Raw genomic sequence first — 22,927 nt, forward strand, 5'->3', positions numbered from 1 at the left:
TTAGGAGGGTGACCTTGCCTCAAACAATGGATTCTTTGCTAACAATTTCCATTTTTCCACTCTCTACCTTAAAAATCTTTAATTTCCTGTAGACCTTTGGAGCTCTCTTCTACTTGACATATAGGATGCTGCCTGATTCATGAACTGATATAGCTAATTAGATCTTGAAATTTTACTGCAACAATATATAAGGCTGTCTGAAGATATTTTGGGACGCCAAGCACTTTGGCAATGATCTTTGAAGACCCATTCCATAATGGACCCTAATTTAAAATTTGAGTTGGTGTTATCTGACTTAAAATTTTGTTATGCAGGACACCTGGGTGGCTCAGTCATTAAGCGTGGGATTTCAGCTCAGATCATGATCTCAGGGTTCCTGAATTCCGCCCCATCTCGCTCTCTGCTGGGAGCACAGAGCCACTTGAAATCCTCTGTCCCTCTCCCTCTGCCCCTCCCCTGCTCACACTCTCTCTCAATGATGAGAAAACATTTTTTAAAAAATGGTTATGTAAACATTTATTTAAATGAATATTAACTTCCATTTTGCCCTTGAAAATCTCCTAATTCTAGTGTTTTCTATGTACGCATGAAAGGTTAAAGACCCACTTGGAGCCCTGAGCTCCAGATAGAGCCAGAGCTACATTGCTTATCTTTGTATTTTCAAACCCTTTAATTACAAACGCTTCTGGCCCAGTGGGTTTGAATATCGTTGGCACAGAGGTGCTAAGTATACAACGGCGAACCGAAGCCTTTGAAGGCCTTACCGAGAGAAGACTAGCCACTGCGCGTACGCCACTGCACCATTTCTAAGCGTGAGCCCCCACGCACTTCTAGGAAAAGAGAATGTAGAGATTCCTGCTATGGCCTCCAGCCAATGGCTACACTTTTGCTCTCAGCCCTAGCAACTCCGGGCCAATAGGCGGAAGGCTATCTTTTGATCCAGTACTGTCCTTTCCCAGCCAATCGAAAACGTTGTTCAAATGGCCCTTTCCGAGAGGAGCAGGCTCCAGGGAAGCTGGCTTCACTTCCGGGAGGCAGTCTGGGGCGGCTGCGCGTGTTGCCATAGCGACCATTTTACGTTAACTGGTTTGTGGGTTTCGTCCAGGTAGCGGAGCGATTGCGGGAACAACTCTTCTCCCATTCTCTCTCGGCCCGCTGCGGCCCTAGGGCCTTAGCAGGCTCCGGCGGTCTGGCCTAGGGTTCCACGGCGTCCCACGAAGCGGGATGGCTGCGGAAGAAGAGGATGAGGTGGAATGGGTGGTGGAGAGCATCGCTGGGTTCCTGCGAGGCCCGGACTGGTCCATCCCCATCTTGGACTTTGTGGAGCAGAAATGTGAAGGTAAAACCCAGATCCCGAACCGACAGCCCTTTCTTGTGTCTCTCTCCCCAGCATCGGCCGGAAGGTGGTCACCACGAACCACCTCTCATCTCTTAGGTTTTTACCTTTGTCGGCGAGGTTTAGAGCTGGTTTGTAGGAGGTATTGCTGGCACTGCGCCAGTCTTCCTTCACGGAACTGAAGACGGGGACTCCCTCTTCCCTGAGCCCGAGCACATCCGACAATCATCAGACTTTAATCCTGTGTTGTTGGGTCTTACACCCGATACTGCACGTTTCTTCTTTGGGCAGGTGGACTGTTTGGGTGGGCTTCAACAACTTCCCCAGTGACTTGGGAGGAGAGATGTCAGTTTGCCTATGTTCCTTATTATTTAAGCAGTTGATCGCAAAGGGAGGGCATGCTATTACTCCAGCAGGCCCAGAGCTGGCGACCCAGTGGCCTGTATTGCCTTTACTGAACACTCAGACTCTCTGCTGTACAAAAATTTGGGGTGGGGGCGGGGAGAGTATTTTCTAACAAATGAACTATATACATGTGGCATAATATTCCCTGTAAGGGACAAGGACCTCCAGGTCCTTATCATTCACGCTTTGAGTTCTGCATTCAGTTTTCGGAGACAAATTGGAGCTCATTTACAGAGAAGGAACTAGAAACCATGTCATATGAATGAATGCCTAACTGTTATGGTGGTTGTTTAGCTAGGCAGGACTTTTAAGGTAGTAATATCCATCAATCATTTGAACGTCTGCCTTATGTTGGATGAATTAGACTTGTTTTGTAAGGTTCAGTGGGATAGAGCTAAGGTCAGTGGGTCCTAGCTACAGACGAATTTCTATGAAGTGCTCCCTAACAGAATGTATCCCAGTTAAGTTAGCCTACCTTAGGAGGTAATGAGTTTCCCAGGAGCTAGCAGTGTTTAAGTGGATTTGACAGCAACTTAATGGAGATGTTATAGAGGGGAATTCAACTATGATTAGTTATCCTGAGTGACCTTTTAAAAGTCCTTTCAACCCTGAGATTCCATGATTCTGGTAAAGATAAAATTTAGTTTGACTATTGGATCTTTTCATTACTATAATAGAAATTACACCATAATCAAAATTCAGATAATATTTAAGTCTTGTTTTTATGGGTCATTTCTAAAGAAGTTCAAAATTATTTTTATTTGTGATCTTTTTAAGAATTTAAAATTCTGAGACTGATGAAGCATGTGGAATTCTGACCTCTCCTTTAGGAGAATAAAGAATTATTTCACCTTTTGATTCTATTTATGCCTCTGAGACTAAATGCTGAAATGAAAAAAAAAATTAAAGCATCGTTCTTTTTATCCCCAAACATCAAACGTGGTGCATCTCGGTAATAATACATCTGATTGTGTAATTTTACAGGGAAGCAGTAATCCTCAGCCTTATACACATGTAAGGTAGTAATTTGGTTTACAATTAACTGGAAACAGTTTAAGTAGCTATTATATTGTGTGTATGCCCTGTGTTACATAGAGCAGATGGCAGAAGTGGAAGTAACATCCCAGCGTCAGTTGAAATAACAGTGTTAATACTTGAGTGACTTTCAGTGTGCTGTTCTTCACCTTGATAATTTAATGTTTATTTATTTATTTTTTGAGAGAGAGAAGGACAGAACGTGAGTGGGGGAGGGGCAGAGAAAGAGGGAGACACTGAATCCAAAGCAGGCTCCAGGCTCTGAGCTGTCAGCACAGAGCCCGACATGGGCTCAAACTCACGGAGGGTGAGACCATGACCTGAGCCAATGTCCGACGCTTAACCCACTGAGCCACCCAGGCGCCCCACTACTTCAGATAATTTAAAGATTAGTTTTGTACTGCCTGTGATATCAGCATTTATTTCAATTTATTGAGGTTGTTTATTTAGTGTCTGTGGGCCAGAAGCTGGGGATAGAAAGATGAATGAAACAAAAGCCTTGTGCTTGAGAAGTTTATGATTTAGCGGGGAAGACAGGAAGGTCAATGGAAATTTAAATCTAAAGTGGCAGGTGTCATAATAAAGGAAGGCATGTAGTGCAGTTTTTAAGGGCTCAGAGGGAGGGATCTAACCAGCCTAGGATTTGGGATTGGGTGGCAGGTCTGGGAGAATGTGCCATTTGCAATGTCTTTAAGAACAGTTGGGAGAAGAGGACTGGGTAAAGGCCAAGAGATCTAGGAACACTTGGGCAAATATACAGGAGTTTGAAGCACCACTTGTTGTTGTTATGTTTGGTGGTATTACAAGTAATTGTATATGTTGAGAGTGGAAAGTTTGGGTTTTGGAGTGGTGGGAGGTGAGACTTGGGATCTAATCTTGGACGTTTTGTCTGGCCTTCTAAGGATTTTGCATTTATTATCTAGGCAAAGAATAGTCATTGAAGACCTTCAGATAGAAAATTAAAGGAGTTAGTTTTGCATGTTAGATCACTTAGGGGGAATTAAAAAAGTTTCTTGTTGACAATTCATGAATTTGTCCTTTTCTCTAATTAGATTGTAGCTTCTTGGAATATATAACTTTCTAATACACATTGTTTCACATATATGATCATTCAGCAAACATTTGTTTTGGTTTTATTTATTTTAATTTCATTACTGATTTATATGTAGCAAAAGTGGCCTAGCTAGTCACTTTCAGTAAAATTTGCATTTGCAAAGTTTGAGTATGACAATATAATCTGGAGCCTGTTGTAAAAGGAATTAATATTTTAAAACTATTAACAATAATATTCCATTAAAAGTTTATAAAGAAACTGCTGCCTTTTATTATTGAAAGTAGAAAATTAGCATTTGTCTTATCCATGAAGTAGGTCTTAAGTTGGAAAAAACTTTTTTCCAATTATCACTGTTATATGTTATATATATACAACATATATTACTACTAATATACATATATGTGTGTATAAACACACACACACACACAGTTTCTTTTTAAATTCAAGAATTCAAAGCCTAAAAGCTAAGTTATAAGAACGAGAGTTCAATGTAAGATGTAAGGAGTGGAATTTTATATTTGCATTAATCAAATGATTTGTTCTTTTTTACACTATACAATATTTTTCTTTTAAATTTAGTTTTTGATGATGAAGAAGAAAGCAAATTGACCTATACAGAGATTCATCAGGAATACAAAGAACTAGTGAGTATTTTTTTCCACTGATTTTAAAAGGTAATTAGATGGGGCGCCTGGGTGGCGCAGTCGGTTAAGCGTCCGACTTCAGCCAGGTCACGATCTCGCGGTCCGTGAGTTCGAGCCCCGCGTCGGGCTCTGGGCTGATGGCTCAGAGCCTGGAGCCTGTTTCCGATTCTGTGTCTCCCTCTCTCTCTGCCCCTCCCCCGTTCATGCTCTGTCTCTCTCTGTCCCAAAAATAAATAAACGTTGAAAAAAAAAAATTTAAAAGGTAATTAGAATAATGTTAATTTTAGCTTTTCTAAATTAAACACATGGATTTTTCCATCTTAAAATTCTTTAATTAAAAAAAAATCCCACCTTGAGGCACCTGGCTGGGTCAGCCATACGGCATGAGTTAATCTTGGGGTCATGAGATCGAGCCCAACGTTAGGCATAGAGCCTACCTAAAAATTTTTGTTTTTTAAAACATACAATCTATCCTAATAGTACTACCAGTTCCATCAGGCTGCAAGGCTTCTCTGAGTATTTCATCCTTTTGACTTCTTATCTCTTCTACTGTAGAATCTAAAGAATGGATTTAGGGTAGCTATTTTAAGAGATCTTGCCTCTAATCTTTAAATTTTATTCTTATTCTTCTGATTAATCCAGAGAAGTGTTAATTATTAATTTGACATGATTGTCTTGTGATTTTAAAAACTGGCTCTGAGTAGCAGAAGAGTTGTACCACATTGAACATCATAACCTTGACTTCCATTATTTCAAGCAGAGGAAATAAAATTTCATTTGATTCTCTGCAAAAATTTTAACTTTTTGTTGCTTGTTTTTTTGGTGAAAGACATTGTCATTGCCATATAATAAAATTTGCTATAAATTAATAATTGCAAGCAAGAATTTGATTATCCTTTTCTAAACTCAATACTTAACATGAAAACTGTCTTTTGGAATTTTTCTATGTAAATTATAAAAGTTAAACTTTCCCTTTTTTAGGTTGAAAAGCTGTTAGAAAGTTACCTCAAAGAGATGGGAATTAATGAAGATCAATTTCAAGAAGCATGCACTTCTCCTCTTGCAAAGACACGTACATCACAGGTTTTGCTTTTGTGTTATTCTACTGACATAGAATTTTAACAAAAATGTCCAGGGTTTCGCTTGCATTTGGCTATGTTTGATTGTCAAAGTATACTATTTTAGACACTGTAAGAGTGAAAAGCTAATTCATCATATATGGGTTCTTTTTTGTAATTACCTCAAGAAATGATCAGTTGAGGTATTAATGAGTTAATGCAGTTAAAAAGGAACTTTCTGAATGCAGAACTATAATCACAGGGTTTGTCCAAACTACTGTTTTATTTATATAGATCTTGGATAGGTTTTCAGTTGCTCCTTTTTTTATCTCAGCAGTTTCATAGTAAACACTTCCTTGGAATTCCTTCCCTTGGAACTACTTTTATTGTCTCATTAGTTCTGCAGTAGTGGTTTGAACTCAGTATTATGTGTTTTTATGATTAATATATACTGAGGGCTTATGCTAGCTGCTGTTTTAGGCACTTGACATATATTCTAGCATTTAATCTTCCTGATGCCTCTTAAGAATTTGGCACTATTGAGTGCCTGGGTTAGTTGGTAAAGTGTCCGACTCTTGATTTCAACTCAGGTCATGATCTCCTGGTTTGTGGGTTCAAGCCCCACATCAGGTTCTGCACTGACATTTCAGTTCCTGCTTGGGATTCTTTCTCTCCCTGTCTCTCTGGCCCTCCCCTGCTCTCTCTCAAAAATAAATAAATAAACTTAAAAAATTTTTTTTAATTAAAAAAAAATTGGCACTATTTTATTTCCATGTAGAAATGAAAGAACTAATGCACATATATATTAAGCAGTGCAAAGTCCACTGCTAAGTAAGTAGTGCTAGGATGCCTGTCCAGGCACTCCAACTGTGAGCTGTTGCTCAGAGGTTCAAGATGGGGATATGTTGCTACTGACCAAATAGCCTTCTTCACAAGTTGTTTTAGCTTCCCATTTTCCACCAAATAAACTATAATTCCTTAGCCAGATGATAGTGAGGATTGTCTATGATGTGACCCTAAATTATATGTTCATTCTTCTGCTATAGTTCTCTAATATATTATGTACTATAGTCATTACAGGCCACTTGTTCTTGTAAACATCCATGCATCTGGCTTTGTTCATGCCATTCTGTAACCCTGGAAAGTTTGGCCCTCACCTTCCCACCACATTATCTTTCCCTTACCCAGAGAATCCCTCTTACATAAGGGCCTTGCTGAAATGTTACTTTTTGTAGTAGTGTTCCTGATCCCTCTTATGCTAGGGTAGACTAGCACTCATTCTACCTCACTGGACACTTGTACATTTTTGGTAAAATTACAGTTTCTTAAAAGTCTGTTTGCCTTTCTAGATTGTAAGTCCTTTGAGCTGTCTTGAGTATCTTTGCATTCCCAGTGTCTAGCACAGAGATGAGAACTTAGTTCCTAGCAGGAGGTTCTTAATAAATGTTTGTTAACTTAAATTATCTTCTTATCAGGGCCTAGAAGAGGTTGCTTTGACTACTGTTTAACCCAGCACTTCCTACTATAGTTCTCTTTTGCACAAGTTTTGCTTATTTAATGATCATCTCTAATTCTAGAGAGAGAACATCTTTAATATAACATGACATTTTGAAAAATATATTTAACTATTATTGGTATGCTGCACTAATGTAAATAAACATTTGGTTTTAGTTAATGGTGTAAAGCAAAAGTTGTTCACCAATAGATTTTATTATATATGTACCATAAGTTTAGTTTAAAGTGTAATAATAGGCAATATTTTCTTTTCCTTTTTAGTTGAACAGGAATAATTTGAAAATTATTAACTAGTATTTAGGTTTCTTTTAAGACATTGATATTTGTTTTAATTTTCCTTGTTTTTCAGGAATATTTTCTATTTTAGTTAATATTTGTCAACCTCTTAATTAAGCCATTGTGAATTAGCCTGAATTACTTTGTGAATAAAGATATTCATGCTAATGGTAGACTCATCCATCTTTTGTTTTCACTATTAGGATAACTTTAAATTATTTGTGAATGAAGATGTTCATAATTTTAAGATACTGTTTTTAGTTCAAGAGTAATGCATCTTTCTCTTTTGTTCTGTCATATAAGACCTTTTGATTTATTTGGAGTTGATTAGTAATACAGTCTTGTTATGTAGTAGGAGACAAGCCTTTTGATACAGACAGACCTAGATTTGAGTCCTAGATGTTTCATTTGCTAGCTACAAGACCATGGAGACTGTTGTACTGTTTTCCTTTCTTATCCATTGTGATTCTCAGTTTCCATATCTGTAAAATATGGGTAGTATCTACTTTGGAAGGTTTTTGCAAAATTTAAGAGATAATATTCATAAAGCATTTAGCACAATACCTGACATTTATAAAGTGATCTATAAATGGAAGCACCTCCCAATTAATACTAGCTATTTTGGTGGTTGATTAGCAGTGTGCTAATTAGGCCAGGGTCACTGGTTCAATCCCCATGTGGACTAGTTAGCTGTATTCTCTTATGGAGCAAACACTTAGCATCAGATACTGAATAGCAGTAACCTGATTCAGTCAGCACAAGGCCATCACCATTACCAGAAGAACAGCTCAAAACTATGTTATTTACTGCTTTGCAGCAATAATCTAATCTTTACACAGAAAGATCAGAGTGCTGATTACATATGCCTGTATAGGGTGCCTAAGAATTAACTCAAGAAACCAGTTGCTTGCCCTGGGTTACTTAGGAGGTAATTTTTATTTTGGTTTGGTTTGCTTGGTTTGGTTTCAGTTGTTTTAACCAGCTCCCACTGAATTTGACTGCTAAAGCCCACTTAACAAAATTCTTTTCGTCGGGTTTGGTCATCGTTATGCCTAGACCACTGTTTCTGCCATACTCTATTTATTGATGTCAGCAGGAATAGCAAGGAATGCATCAGATGAAGAACTCTAGTTTAAAACAACAACAACAAAAAATCTGTGAGGACATGTTTTTCTGTTATATATGTGACTCTTAAAAAATTCTCATGAATTAACCTCAGAAAATATGATAATATAATAACTACTGAGATACTTATTATCTCAGTCATCTTCAGTTGAATTTTGTAATTTTGTGGTATTTTACAACTGAAGGAGGCAAAAATGACTTCCTTCATTGTGACTTCCTTGTGATTTTTTGTTGAGGATAAAGTACATCATTGATTTCTATGTACCATATTGCAGAAGACTTCTATATGGCAAGAGACAACAGTATTTTTTACTTTTGTTTTTTACTTGATTTGCTTTGACTTTTATAATATAAACATTAATACTTTCATATTATGATAGTAATTTGGCAAAATTATGCTGTTTTTCCAATAACTTGTATCATTGAAGAGATTACATATGTAGTGTAACTTTCATTTTCTAAAATACACACAGGATAATAAACAATATTTTGTATGAGTGCTAGTAAGATTTTTAAATATTAATACTTTATTTTTTAGAGCAGTTTTAGGTTTACAGAAAATTGAGCAGATAATACCATGTCCCTTGTTTAAAAAAATTTTTTTAATGTTTATTTATTTTTTGAGAGAGGGAGAGAGAGAGAGTGACAGAGTGCCAGTGGGAGAGGGGTAGAGAGAGAGGGAGACAGAATCTGAAGCAGGTTCCAGGCTCTGAGTTGTCAGCACAGAGCCCAACATGGGGCTTGAACTCACGGACTGTGAGATCATGACCTGAGCCAAAGTCAGATGCTTAACTCACTGAGCCACCCAGCTGCCTTATACAGTGTCCCTTATTAACATCTTTCATTAGTGTGGTATATTTGTTAAAATTATTAAGTCAGCATTGATATATTATTATTGACTAATGTCCACAGTTTATATTAAGGTTTACTTTCTGTGTTGTCCAGTTCTATGGGTTTTGCCAAATACTTTATGTCATATATCCACCATTACAGTATGTTACAAAATAGTTTTATTGCCTTAAAAATCCCGCTGTGTCCTACATATTTATCTTTTCCATCCTTGCCCCTGGCAACCACTGCATTTTACTGTCTCTCTAGTTTTGCCTTTTCCAGAATGTCATATAATTGGGATTATATAGTATATACCTTTTCATACTGGCTTCTTTCATTATGCAATATGCATTTAAGGTTCTTTCATGTTTTTTTTTGTTGTTGTTGTTTGATAGTTCATTTCTTTTTATTGTCATGTAATATTCCATTATGTAGATGTACCACAGTTTATCACTTTACCTTTTGAAGGACATTTTGGTAGCTTAAATACTAATATTCAGGGTTTTGTGTGGACATAAAAGTTTTCAACTTATTTGGGCAAATACCTAGAGCAAGACTTTTGGGTCATATGGTAAGATTAAGTTTAGCTTTGTAAGAAATTGCCAAACTCTCTTCTAAAGTAGTTGTACCATTTTTAATTTTCACCAGCAATTAATGGGATTTCCTGTTGCTCCACATCTCTGGCAGCACTTGGTATTGTCAGTTTTTTGCATTTTAGCCATTCTAATATGTGTGTAGTGGTTTATTTTTGCCCATTTTATTTTAAAAAAAAAAAAATTTTTTTTTTCAACGTTTATTTATTTTTGGGACAGAGAGAGACAGAGCATGAACGGGGGAGGGGCAGAGAGAGAGGGAGACACAGAATCGGAAACAGGCTCCAGGCTCGGAGCCATCAGCCCAGAGCCCGACGCGGGGCTCGAACTCACGGACCCGCGAGATCGTGACCTGAGCCGAAGTCGGACGCTCAACCGACTGAGCCACCCAGGCGCCCCATATTTTTGCCCATTTTAAAATTGAGTTGTGTGTTTTCTAGTACTTGAATTATAAGGCTTTTTTATATACAATTTTGATACAAGTCTTTTTTTTTATCAGATATGGGTTTTGCAAATATTTCACAAAATTTTCTTCTGTGGCTTATCTTTTCCTTCTCTAACAAAGTCTTTCACAGAGCAGAAGTTTTTTTGTTTTGTTTTGTTTTGTTTTATTTCAGTGAAGTCCACGATTTAATCGATTTTCTTTCATGGATTATGCTTTTGGTGTTGTATCTTTGGAAGTCATTGCCAAACCCATGGTTATCCAGATTTTCTCTACACTATCTTCTAGAAGTGTTATGGTTTTGTTTTTTACATTTAAATCTGTGTTCCATTTTGGGTTAATTTTTGTAAAAGGTGTAAGTTTAATGTTTAGATTCATTTTTTTGCATGACCCGTCATTGTAGCACCGTTTGCTGGAAAGATGATTTTTTCTCCATTGGATTTCCTTTGTTTCTTTGTCAAAGGTCAGTTGACTATGTTTGTGTCGGTCTGTTTTCAGTTTCTTTCTGTTCTATTAATCTATTTGTATGTTCTTTCACCAATACCATATGTCTTGATTATTGTAGTTTATTTTTTTAAGTTTATATATTTATTTTGAAAGAAAGAGAGTGAACGAACAGGGAAGGGGCAGAGAGAGAGAGAGAGAGAGAGAGAGAGAGCTGTGCTGTTAGCTCAGAGCCTGACATGGGGCTCGATCTCATGAATCATGAGATCATAACCTGAGCCAATATCAAGAGTTGGACACTTAAGTGACTGAGCCACCCAGGTGCCCCTTGATTATTGTTGTTTGTAATAAGTCTTGAAGTTAGTGTCTGTGCTCTGACTTCCTTTTTTAATATTGTGTGGCTATTCGGAGTCTTTTGACTTTTCATGTATATTTAAAAACTGGTTTGTTGATATCTACAAAATAACTTGCTGGATTCTGCTTGGGGTTGCATAAATCTACAGATCAAATTAGGAAGAATTGACATGTTAGCAATATTGAGTCTTTTTATCTATGAACGTGGAATATCTCTCCATTTATTTAGATTATCTTTGATTTCTTTCATCAGAGTTTTTTTAGTTTTCCTACTATAGATCTTCTGTGTATTTTGTTAGATTTATTCCTAAGTACTTATTTTATTGTAGTAATAATGTAAATGTGTCTTTTTGTTTCATATTCCCATTATTCATTGCTGGTATAAAGGAAAGCAATTGATTTTTGTACAGTAGCCTATCCTGCAGCTTTGCTATAATTAATTGTTAGTTCCAGGAGGTTTTTTTTTTTTTAATATTTATTTATTTTGAGAGAGAGAGAGAGCATGAGCAGGGGAGGGGTAGGGAGAGAGGGAGAGACAGAATCCCAAGCAAACTCCGCACCATTTGCACAGAGCCCGATGCAGTGCTTGAACTCAGGAACTGCAAGATCGTGACCTGAGCTGAAACCAAGAGTCGGATGCTTAACCAACTGAGCCACCCAGGTGCCCTCCAGAAGTTTCTCTAAATTGATTCTTTGGAATAATCTACAGTCAATCCTGTCATTTGTGAACAAAAACAGTTTTATTTCTTCCTTCCTAATCTTTGTACCTTTAATTTCCTTTTCTTAATGCATTAGCTAGGACTTCCACTATTATGTGGAATGGGATGGGAGTGGGAAGAGGACACTTGTTTCTGATCTTAACGGGAAAGCATCTAGTTTCTCACCATTAAGTATGGTGTTCGCTGTCAGGTTTTTTTTTTTTAATGTTTTTTGCTTTTTTTAAAAAAAATGTTTATGTTTGATTGAGAGAGAGAGATAGAGAAAGTGAGTGAGGGAGGGGCAGAGAGAGCGGGGGATAGAGGATCTGAATTGGGCTCTGTGCTGACAGCCCTGATGTGGGGCTCAAACTCATGAGATGTGAGATCATAACCTGAGCCAAAGTCAGTTGCCTAACCTAGTGAGTCACCCAGGCACCCCAGCTGTCAATATTTTGTAGATGTTCTTTATCAGGTTAAGGAAAGTCCTCTCTATTCCTCATCTGCTGAGAGTTTTTATCATGAATGGATGTTAGATTTTGTCAAATGCTCTTTCTGCATCTGTTGATATTATCATATGATTTTTTTCTTTTTTAGTCTCTTGATGTGATGGATTACATTAATTAATTCCAGGCTGTTGAATCAGCCTTGCATAACTAGAATAAATCCCACTTGGTCATGGTGTATAATTCTTTTTATGCACTGTTGGATTCAACTTGCTGATATTTTGTTGGATATTTTGGTATCTCTGTTCATGAGAGATACTGTTCTGTGCTTTTCTTTCTTGTAGTGTCGTTGTCTAGTTTTGGTATTAGTATAATGCTAGCTACATAAAATATCTTAGGAAGTACTCCTTCTGCTTCTATTTTCTGGAAGAGATTGTAAAGAATTGGTATAATTCCTTTTTTTCCCTGTTTTTGAAGATTCTTATCTGAGGGCAGCATATGCATGTTCAATTACATGTAAAATCCTAATCTGAATCATGCAAGGAGGGGTGGTAGGAAAATAGCATACACACTGAGTAAGTTATATATGGAAGAGATAGGGAATTTCAAAGTCATACTTTTTTTTCTCAATAATTTGAATCAATAGAACATCTTTTACATCATTCTATAGGCTATGCTATTTAACTTCTGCAAATATTTAATCATTATTTTTTTGAGAAATAATATGAATCTGTAACTTTTCTTCTATGTTATCTTTTTTTTGTAGAGAAATTTTATAATTTCTTCATTAAATTTTTGGTAGAAATTACCAGTGGACCCAGCTAGGCCTGGTGCTTTCTGTTTTGGAAGGTTATTAATTATTGATTCCTTCTCTTTAATAGATATAGACAAATTCCAATTGTCTGTTTATTCTTGTGTGAGTTTGACAGATTGTGTTTTTCAAGGAATTGGTCCACTTCATCTAGGTTATCAAATTTGTGGACATAGAATTGTAAGTAATATTTATTATCCTTTTAATGTCCCTGGGATCTGTAGTGATGTATCTTCTTTCATTCCTGATTTTAGTAATTTATGTCTTTTCTCTTTTTTTTTTCATAGTTAACCTGGCTAGAGGTTTATCACTTTTATTGATAGTTTTGAAGAATCAACTTTTAGTTTTGTTGATTTTCTCTATTGATTTTCTATTTTAAATTTAGTTGATTTCTTCTCTAATTTCTACTATTTTTTTCTTATGCTTATTTTGGATTTAATTTGCTCTTTGTAGTTCCTAAGGTGAAAGCTTAGATTATTGATGTTAGGTAATTTTCTTTTTCAATATATGCATTTAATGCTATAAATTTCCCCTGAGCACTACTTTTACTGTACTCCCCAAATTTTGATAAGTTGTATATTCTTTTAGCTAGAAATATTTTAGGGGCACCTGGCTGGCTCAGTTGGTTGAGTGTCCAACTCTTGATTTTGGCTCAGGTTATAATCCCAGGGTCATGGGATCAAACCCCATGTTGGGCTCTGCACTAAGTGTGGAGTCTGCTTAAGGTTCTCTCTCTTTCTTTCTCTGCCCCTCCCCCCACTTTCTCCACCACTCGTGTGCTCTCTTTCTCTAAAAAAAATTTTTCTTTAAATTTCTTTTAACAAGAAATTTCCCTTAAGACTACAGTTAACCTTCGAACAACACAGGTTTGAACTGTGTGGGTCCTCTTCTACACAGATTTAAAAAAAAAATTTTTTTTATGTTTATTCATTTTTGAGAGCGCGAGAGAGAGACAGATCACAAGTGGAGCAGGGGCAGAGAGAGAGGGAGATACAGAATCTGAAGGCTCTGAGCTGTCAGCACAGAACTTGACTCAGGGCTTGAACCCACGAACTGCAAGATCATGACCTAAGCTGAAGTTGGATGCTTAACCAACTGAGCCACCCAGGCGCCCATTCTTTTTGTTTTTTTTTAATTTTAATTTTAATTTTAATTCTAGTATAGTTAACATACAGTGTTATATTAGTTTCAGGTGTACAATATAGTGATTCAACAAGTTTATACATACTCAATGCTCATCATGATAAGTTTACTCTTAATCCCCTTCATCTATTTCACCTAAACCCCCACCCACCTCCCTTCTGGTAGCAATCACTTTATTGTCTATAGTTAAAGAGTGTGGTTTTGGTTTGTCTCTTTTTCTCTTTGTTCATCTGTTTTGCTTCTTAAATTCCACATATGAATGAGATTAAATGGTATTCGTCTTTCTCTCTAGATCCATCCATGTTGCTGCAGATGGCAAGATTTCATTATTTTTTGTGGCTGAATAATTAATATTCCAGCATGTGTGTGTGTGTGTGTGTGTGTGTGTGTGTGTGTGCGCGCGCGCATGTTTATACACACATACCAGCTCTTTTTTTTTTTTTTTAAGTTTATTTATTTGAGAGTGACAGAGAGCTAGGGAGAGGCAGAGAGAGAAGGAGAGAGAGAATCTCAAGCAGGCTCTGCACTGTCAGCATGGAGCCTGATGTGGGGCTCAAACCCACAAACTGCAAGATCATCTGAGCTGAAATCAAGAATTGGACACTTAACCAATAAACTACCGAGGCAACCCACACCTCTTCTTTATTCATCTATCACTGGATACTTGGGCTGCTTCTATAATTTGGTTATTGTAAATATTGTAAATAATGCTGCAGTAAACATAGGGGTACATATATCTTTTTCAATTAGTGTTTTCATTTCTTTGAATAAATAGTCAGTAGTGGAATTACTGGATCCTATCCTATTTTTAATTTTTTGAGGAAGCTCCATACTATTTTTCCACAGTGGCTACACCAGTTTACATTCCCACCAGTAGTGCATGAGGGTTCCTTTTTTTCTACATCCTTGTTGTTTCTTTTGTTTTTTGTGTTTTACTTTTTTTGTGTTAGCACTTCTTGTTTCTTGTGTTTGATTTTAGCCATTCTGACAAGTGTTAGGTGATATATCATTGTGGTTTCGCTTTGCATTTTCCTGATGATGAGTGAGGTTGAGCATCTATTCATGTCTTCTTTGGAGAAATGTCTGTTCATGTCTTCTGTCCATTTTTGATTGGATTATGTGGTTTTTTGGTGTTGAGTTGTGTAAATTTTTAATATATTTTGGATACTAATCTTTTATTGGATGTGTCCTTTGCAAATGTCTTCCCCCATTCAGTAGGTTGCCTTTTAATTTCCTTATGATTTTCATAATAACATTTTCTCTTCTGTAGCTTATTGTGAGAATGCAGGATATAATACATATAGCATATACAATGTGTGTTAATTGGTGCAATATATAATTGCTAAGGCTTCTGGTCATCAGTAGGCTATTAGTGGTTAAGCTCGGGGGAGTCAGGAGTCATATGCAGATTTCTGACTGCACAGGGGTCAGTGCCCCAAGCCTAATGTTGTTCAACTGTACTTCTTCTTTTTCTTTTTTTTAAATGTTTGTTTATTTTTGAGAGAGAGAGAGAGACAGAGTGTAAGCAGGGGAGGGGCAGAGAGAGAGGGAGACAGAATCCGAAGCAGGCTGCCGACTCTGAACTGTCAGCACAGAGACCGACGTGGTCATTGAACCCATATGGTGAGATCATGACCCGAGCTGAAGTCGGACTCTTAACCGACTGAGCCACCCAGAAGCCCCTGTACTTCTTGTATCCATGTGTTATTTAGAAGTGTATTGCTTAATCTGCAAGAATTTTAGTTTTTTCCATCTATCATTCAGTTACTGATTTCTAGTTTAATTCTGTTGTGGTCTAAGAGGATATTTTGTATGATTCCTATTCTTTTAAATTTATTAAGATGTGTTTTATGCCCCAGAATGTTGTCTATTTGGGTGAATTTTTCATGTGTGCTTGAGAAAAATGTGTATTTTTCTGTTGGAGAAATATCAATTTGATCCAGTTGACTGAGGTACTGTTCAGTTCAACTATGTCCTTACTGATATTCTGCCTGCTGGATCTATTGTTGATAGAGAGTATTGAAGTCTCCAAATGTAATCATGAATTCATCTGTTTCTCCTTGTAGTTCTATTAATGGAGCAGTGTGAGAACATGAAATCACCTGTACCTTTCAAAATATGGCATGGTGAACTCTAAGCAGAGATAACCATAGGGTAATCTTAGGCTAAGTATGATTGAACGTCTTGTAAACTCATTTAAGTTAGATTCTCAAATACTCAGTGTTCATTTTTTTGTTAATGTGCTTTTCTCAAACAAATAACATCACATATACTTGATCTCACAGTCTTCTGTCAAAATACTTTGACATTTCAGATAATTTAGTGGCTACTTGGGGGATTGTTGTTTTTAAACTGGTTTTTTTGGAGTTAACTCTTGTATTTAGTTCCTCCAACTGCCTTTGTTGGAAGTTCACATCCATTTCCTTGAACCAGAAGAACCCCATTGCTGTAAAGTTGTTAGGTTTAGTGCACCATTTTGATATTTAACCAGCATCAACAGGACGAGGACAATTACTTTTATGGGTACTTTTCAGTTTAAAAAGTGCTTTCTCATTTTACTTAATTCCAACACCCAACCAGAAAGTTATTGTTTTTTTAATGTTTATTTATTTTTGAGAGAGAGACAACAGACAGAGCATGAGCAGGGGAGGGGCAGAGAGAGAGGGAGACACCGAATGAGAAGCAGGCTCCAGGCTCTGAGCTGTCAGCACAGAGCCTGATGCGGGGCTTGAACTCATGAACCGTGAGATCATGACCTGAGCCGAAGTTGAATGCTTAACTGACTGAGCCACCCAGTCACCCCAGAAAGTTATTATTAAATTTATTTCATGCTAAAGTGAAAATTTTTCCTGTTGTAATATCTCTGAAATGAGAATGCATTTTATAATGAATGACATAATGTAATTGGAAGGTTCTTTTTTCTTTTCTTGTTGGTACATGAAGTAATGATTTATTTTACTCATCTATGGAATCTTAGATTCAACAAAATACTGTATTACTATTATTATTAGAGTACTAATTTGCAGAGGAAGAAACTGAAGCTCAAAAGACTAAATGATATGTCCAGAGTCACACAGCTAGTACATGGTTAAGCAGGAAGTGGGCTTGTGATATTAAGGGCTCATTTTTTCCAATGTTTCGGTAGTTCTCAAGCTTTAATGTTGTAAGAATTATCTGTGGAGATACATGGACACCCATCCTCTAGAAATTTAGATTCATTATGTCTATGGTAGGGTTTAGGAATATGCATTTCTTAGATGCATCAAGGAACATACTTAAGTATCATCTCAAACTCTGACTTGCTGATAGAAGCCCCAGTTGATACATTGCTGTTCAGTAGCATTGCCCTTTAAGAGTTTATTAGTGATGAGGATAAGGTCCTTGATATCACTAATAAGAAGTCTAGGAAGCCCCAGAACAATGTTTTGTGGGGGCATAATCATAGAAAGATGTCTTGGCAAACATTACTAATCTATTACAAAGACTGTCCACAAGTGTTTTCAATACTGAGCTTTCAGGTGAAACTTTCAGTCAAGCCTATCTGCTATGCCCTGCTGTGGGCCTTTTGAACAGTGTATATGAATTTAATGGGAAAGAATTTCCATCATTTTTTTCTTCAGTTGACTCTTTATAAATGTCACAGAGAGCTGCTTTTGCATTTTGTTTTGTTTTCCTATATACTGTGGTTGTTTAGGGTGGGAGCTGGTTGCTGGGAGAAGGGCTCCTTCTCTGCTTAGAGCTCTTGGATGGAGGTTTTGTTGAGATGTCTGACATTATTGCTGCTGCCCACCTGGTAAACAATAGCACACCCTTGGTTGCCTCTGCATGATTTTGTGTGTTCAATTTTTCCATCAATAGCATGTAAAGCTTGAAATAAGATTTTAGTAAGTGCATAAAATTTGAGTGTTTTGGATTTTCACACATTTCAAATCTTATTTTACTTATTGTTGATTAGCTTGGGAATTGGTTTGCTCTTTAATATAGCAGTAGTTCCCTGTAGTTAAAAAAGTGTTAATTTGGGTACTCCAGGTAGACACCTTAGTTTTTCCCCTAATTTATCATATTTTTTTAATCCAGAAAATTATTTCACACTACAATTTCTAATTACCTCTTATATGAAGCCTTCTACATACAGGAGAACTATAATTGTGTTTTCATATTACTAATACCTCATTACACTTAATATCCAGACTCCATTTTTTTGCATTTACTTTTATTTAACTTGGTACTTTTATTAATTAAGGGATAATTTTGTAACTACTGATTTATTAACTATAAATTTCAAGTGACAGAGTAAAAACCAAATAGGTATCTTTATTTCGGCTGAAAAACAAATCCAGATACTGAAGTTGTAACTTTAAAAAATTAAGTCCAATTTCTGTGCTGTTTTTCAGAGTTACTCAGCACTGGCTCATTTGGAAAATGTATCATCGCCATCAGCCTTAGCTTCTTGGAGGCATGGGGGTTGGGAGAGTTAGCCTCTTGAGAGCCTACATTAAAGGTTTTTAGAATCTTAAAATTTTCCTTTTGAGTCATCTGACCATAAATACTAATACAGCATTCCTGAGTTGATAGAAATGATTTGCCATAGAAATGATCTGTGTGGAAAATAGTTTTAAAACTTGAATCTTCATTTAACTTCCAGACTTCTTTCCATAGGCCATTTTGCAACCTGTGTTGGCAGCAGAAGATTTTACTATCTTTAAGGCAATGATGGTCCAGAAAAACATTGAAATGCAGCTGCAAGCCATTCGAATAATTCAAGAGAGAAATGGTAAAGTGTTGAATTTAGAAATTGAATTGCTAAATGCATTTTGTTTTTTCAGTTTTGATTATTCTGATTCTATTATGGTCTTAAGTGTAGCTGCTTTGTATAAATTTATTTCAAGTTTGAAAATCTGTGGCTGACTTAAGAGACTCAAGATAATCTTCCTGATCAGTGTGTGTTTGCCATCTCAAAGAAAGCAGACTAGAATCTAATTTAATGATGATTTAGGTCTCAGAGAGCTTGATTTTTTTTTCCTAGCCATTTTGTTTATGAAATTCAGTATTTTTGAGTGGTCACAGTTATAGTTACTGTTGAGAGAAGGGCACTTCTCTTTTCCTTCTGGCTTATGGACCTTTGTGAGAGACGGTGGCTCTCCAGAGTTAGTGAGCTTTGGAAGTATTTGGAGGGTTGTTGAAACCATATGGCTGTCTCCCATTTCTGATTCAGTAGGTCTGGGGTGGGATTGAATACTTTGCATTTTTAACAAGTTTCCAGGTGATGCTAAAACTTTTGGTCTTGGGACCAAACTGAGAACTGTTCCAGGGAAATGGGCAGGTATGATTGCACTACCATCAGGTGGAAAGGAATACAGAATTCAAAGCCCCAGTAACCCTCTTTTAGTTTTATCTGTTCTCTGACTCTCTTGCCTAATCTCAGTTTCTCTCTAGCTTTTCCTGCTTTTATTCCCTTTTTTGTGTTTTGAATTACATTTGACATTTTGACCTAAAACATCTGAATTTCTAACCATACTTACTATTGTACTATGTCCTTTTCAATCCAGACTCTTATCTCCTTTCAGATTTCTGGCTCTAATAACCTGACCTTGATACCTATATGTTCCTTTGTTCAATGGACCACACTGATATTCTTGACCATGCCTATATATTCTTCTTTGGCAGCAGGACCTTTTTGTAAAAATTGTTTCTTGAACATGTGAGAGCTATAGTTCTGTTGTACTATTTGCTTTTAAAGATCTGGAACACGCAACAAGAGGTTTCTGTTGTTGCAGGGCAAACATTGGAGTGTTGCAGGGCCCCTTGTGGATTGCCCTCTTGTTAGTCTGATGTGAGTAGAGACTATCTCTTAGAGTCAACCACCACCATAACTATTCTGTAAGATCCTAGGATGCTTTTCACAGCGGTGAAAGAGGTGATGTCTGTGGGTAGGAGATAACACCACCCTAACCCTGAACTACACATAACATTGTGCTGTGACTTTGATGTAAAGAAACTTGGAAAACAGTCTCTTTCTTTGTCTTTGTACCATGGTTTTCTTTATAAAATCCTTTTCTCTGAATGTTCCTGAAATTATGCTTTATTCTGACCTATTGGATAGAGAATGTGAATAATTATTTTATGTTAGTTAAAATTGTTTTGGGGGGGCTCAATTTTGATAAAAGAGATAGTGAACTTGATATTGGCACTCTGTAGTTTCCAGTTTGAATTTAACTGGAAACTCATTTAGATTTAATACAAAGAAAGGGAACAAGTACATTGGCTGGATGCCTCAGGCTGCCATTAGCAGGAAGCCTCAGTGAAAATGTCTTAATCAATAAGAAATTATCATCTCACAGAACAAGAAGTCCAGAAAAAGGAGGAAAGGAAGATGGTCCATGTTGGCTAAGTTAAGGACTCAGTGATATTATCAAGAATGCTGACGCTTTCCATCTTTATACTCTGCTATTCTCAGGATCTTCTCTCATATTTGTACTCTGACTGCATTGAATAAGACTCAGCAACATCTCATGAAGAAAAGGGGTGTTTCTTCCTGTGCATCTCTTTTTGTTAGCAAGACAACACTTGCATAGAAGCCTCCTAGGAATTTTCCCCTCAGGTCCTATTGGTCAGGATTTGGGTCACATGCCTTTCTTAAACCGTCTAGCAGGGGAAATGAGACTGTTATGATTGGTTTAAGTCACTCATGAATCACTCTGCTGTGGTGGGGTAGGGCTCAGCCTCTAAGTACTTGGCTACCTGCTAATTAAGCAAATCTGGCTTATGTTAGCAAGAGAGGATGAGACAATGATGCAGACTAATGCTGGTGTCAAACTACAGAGTGGGACTGTTTGCTTACTTTTAGGTAAAAACTAAGACTTAGTTTCTGCCATAGTATTTTTAATACTTGGATTTAAGAATGTTGCTTAGCTTAGATCTGGTAGATAGTACCTTAGAGCAATGTTGATTGTACTAAAAACTGCAGATCATTTGAAAATTGTGGTAAGAAACATTCAAAGGCTCTTTGGATTCTTAGTTGTGTTTTATCAAAGAATTTTTGGAGAAATGCAAATCAGAGCATTATTTTGATGGCTTTGAAGTGTTGCATACTATTGCATTATTCTTTCCTTAGTTCTTTTAATTTTCCTTAGAAATATTATTAGAGAATACTAATTGTATATCTTTTGACTGAGCAAAAATGCATCGATGTGTTTTATCAACGTCAGCTTTCTGGTTGTGACACTATACCATATCTTGCAAGATGTTACCATTGGGGGAAAACTGAAAAAAGGTGCATGCATAGCATTTCTCTGTATTATTTCTTAAAACTGCATGTGAATCTGCAATTATCTCAAAATAAAAAGTTTAATTAAAAATGTATTTAAACACCAAGGGGATTAGAATCATATAGCTACTTTAATTTAGAGCGGATCCAAAATCCCATAGTCATTTGTGAATAGAGAAAATGGAAGGTAAAAATTAAGAGACATGCTGCTGATGTTGCGGGAATATACTAATTATAGATATGAACACAACACTGATTACCAGTCTACCTGCTTATCAGGAAGATAAAGGTAATAAAGCAAATTCAACCAATTCTTAAAATTACTTGCCATGAGTTATTATTTGCTTGGGCCAAAGTTGGTATTGCCCTAGTTTATAGTTATTGGCCCAATATCTAGATAGAAGCTCTGAGGGCAGAGATTGTTTTATTCATCTTTATATTGTCCCTGAGTGCTTAGCACTGTGCTTTTTCCCATGTAGTAAGCAGGGCTCTTTTCAGTAGCATTTGCTATAGTATGAATGAAGAGTATTAACATACTGTTTCAATTAAAGTATTTTATATTTTGTTTTGTAAACTCTTTTCACACTTAAGGGATACTTTTAAGAGCATAGTTTTATTATTAGGAGCTTAATGATTTCAGTGGTATATACTCAGTATGTGATTAGGGGTGGTGATAGTTTATATTAACTAATTTTAATTGCTATATTATGGTTATTTTTAATAGGTAATACAAATAATTACTAAGAGAATTCTAGGTAAAATTGTGGGTTTTTTGGTGGGGCTGATTTTCTAAAACAAGAAAAAGTTAAAAAGACCATAATTAGATAATAGCTGAGAACATTTTTAAAACGAAAGATATGAATAAACTGATTTGTACTTCTTGGTGAGTTAGAGTAGTGAGAAATAAATGTTTTCAGTTGAGTTTATATTCTTTTGTGTGGTCTTTGGTTTTGAACAGGTGTATTACCTGACTGCTTAACAGATGGTTCTGATGTGGTCAGTGATCTTGAACAGGAAGAGATGAAAATCCTGAGGGAAGTTCTTAGGTATCCTTCTTTAATTATTTTTTGAATGAATCATTAGTAATATTGTGATGTGATCTGTATATATGTTTTCTATCTCCAAAATATTATGAACTAGTAAAAAATATCTATATTCTCTACTGAAAACCATAAAAATGATTTATCATTGTACTTGTTTATAACTATGTATAACTTTTTTTTAATTGACAGAAAAAATGATTTTCACATGCCTCATACTGTATCAGGCCAAATGGGAGGGTCTTTTTCTCCTCTCATCATGGGAACAGGAAACTAGCCACCAGTGGGAAAAGTTGCAGTAGACCCATCCTGATGCCTGGAAAGGGGCGTAGTGGCCTGAGTAAGCAAGACATTCCATGGCTTCTGGACCTTGGTATTTGAGATGGCTCGTTCTAGGTGTCTAACAGTAGGAA

The 22,927-nt window shown here is 36.5% G+C and overlaps 1 protein-coding gene across 2 annotated transcripts in view; it reads left to right on the top strand.

Moving 5' to 3' along the window:
• Positions 1-1,028: 1,028 nt before the first annotated feature.
• CFAP36 (cilia and flagella associated protein 36) overlaps positions 1,029-22,927 on the top strand; it is a 30,333-nt gene continuing 8,434 nt past the window's right edge. For both annotated transcript variants that reach the window (XM_047068831.1, XM_047068832.1), the window contains exons 1-5: positions 1,029-1,339; positions 4,410-4,474; positions 5,456-5,557; positions 18,867-18,981; positions 22,433-22,520. In XM_047068831.1, coding sequence (XP_046924787.1) covers positions 1,225-1,339; positions 4,410-4,474; positions 5,456-5,557; positions 18,867-18,981; positions 22,433-22,520 — 485 coding nt within the window. In that variant the 5' untranslated portion in view covers positions 1,029-1,224. The remainder of the gene's footprint in view (positions 1,340-4,409; positions 4,475-5,455; positions 5,558-18,866; positions 18,982-22,432; positions 22,521-22,927) is intronic.

This window comes from Lynx rufus, unplaced genomic scaffold, assembly GCF_022079265.1.
Source record: "Lynx rufus isolate CCGP_SWC_20201006 ecotype Redwood Valley unplaced genomic scaffold, mLynRuf1.p SCAF_8, whole genome shotgun sequence".
NCBI classification, from domain to species: domain Eukaryota; kingdom Metazoa; phylum Chordata; class Mammalia; order Carnivora; family Felidae; genus Lynx; species Lynx rufus.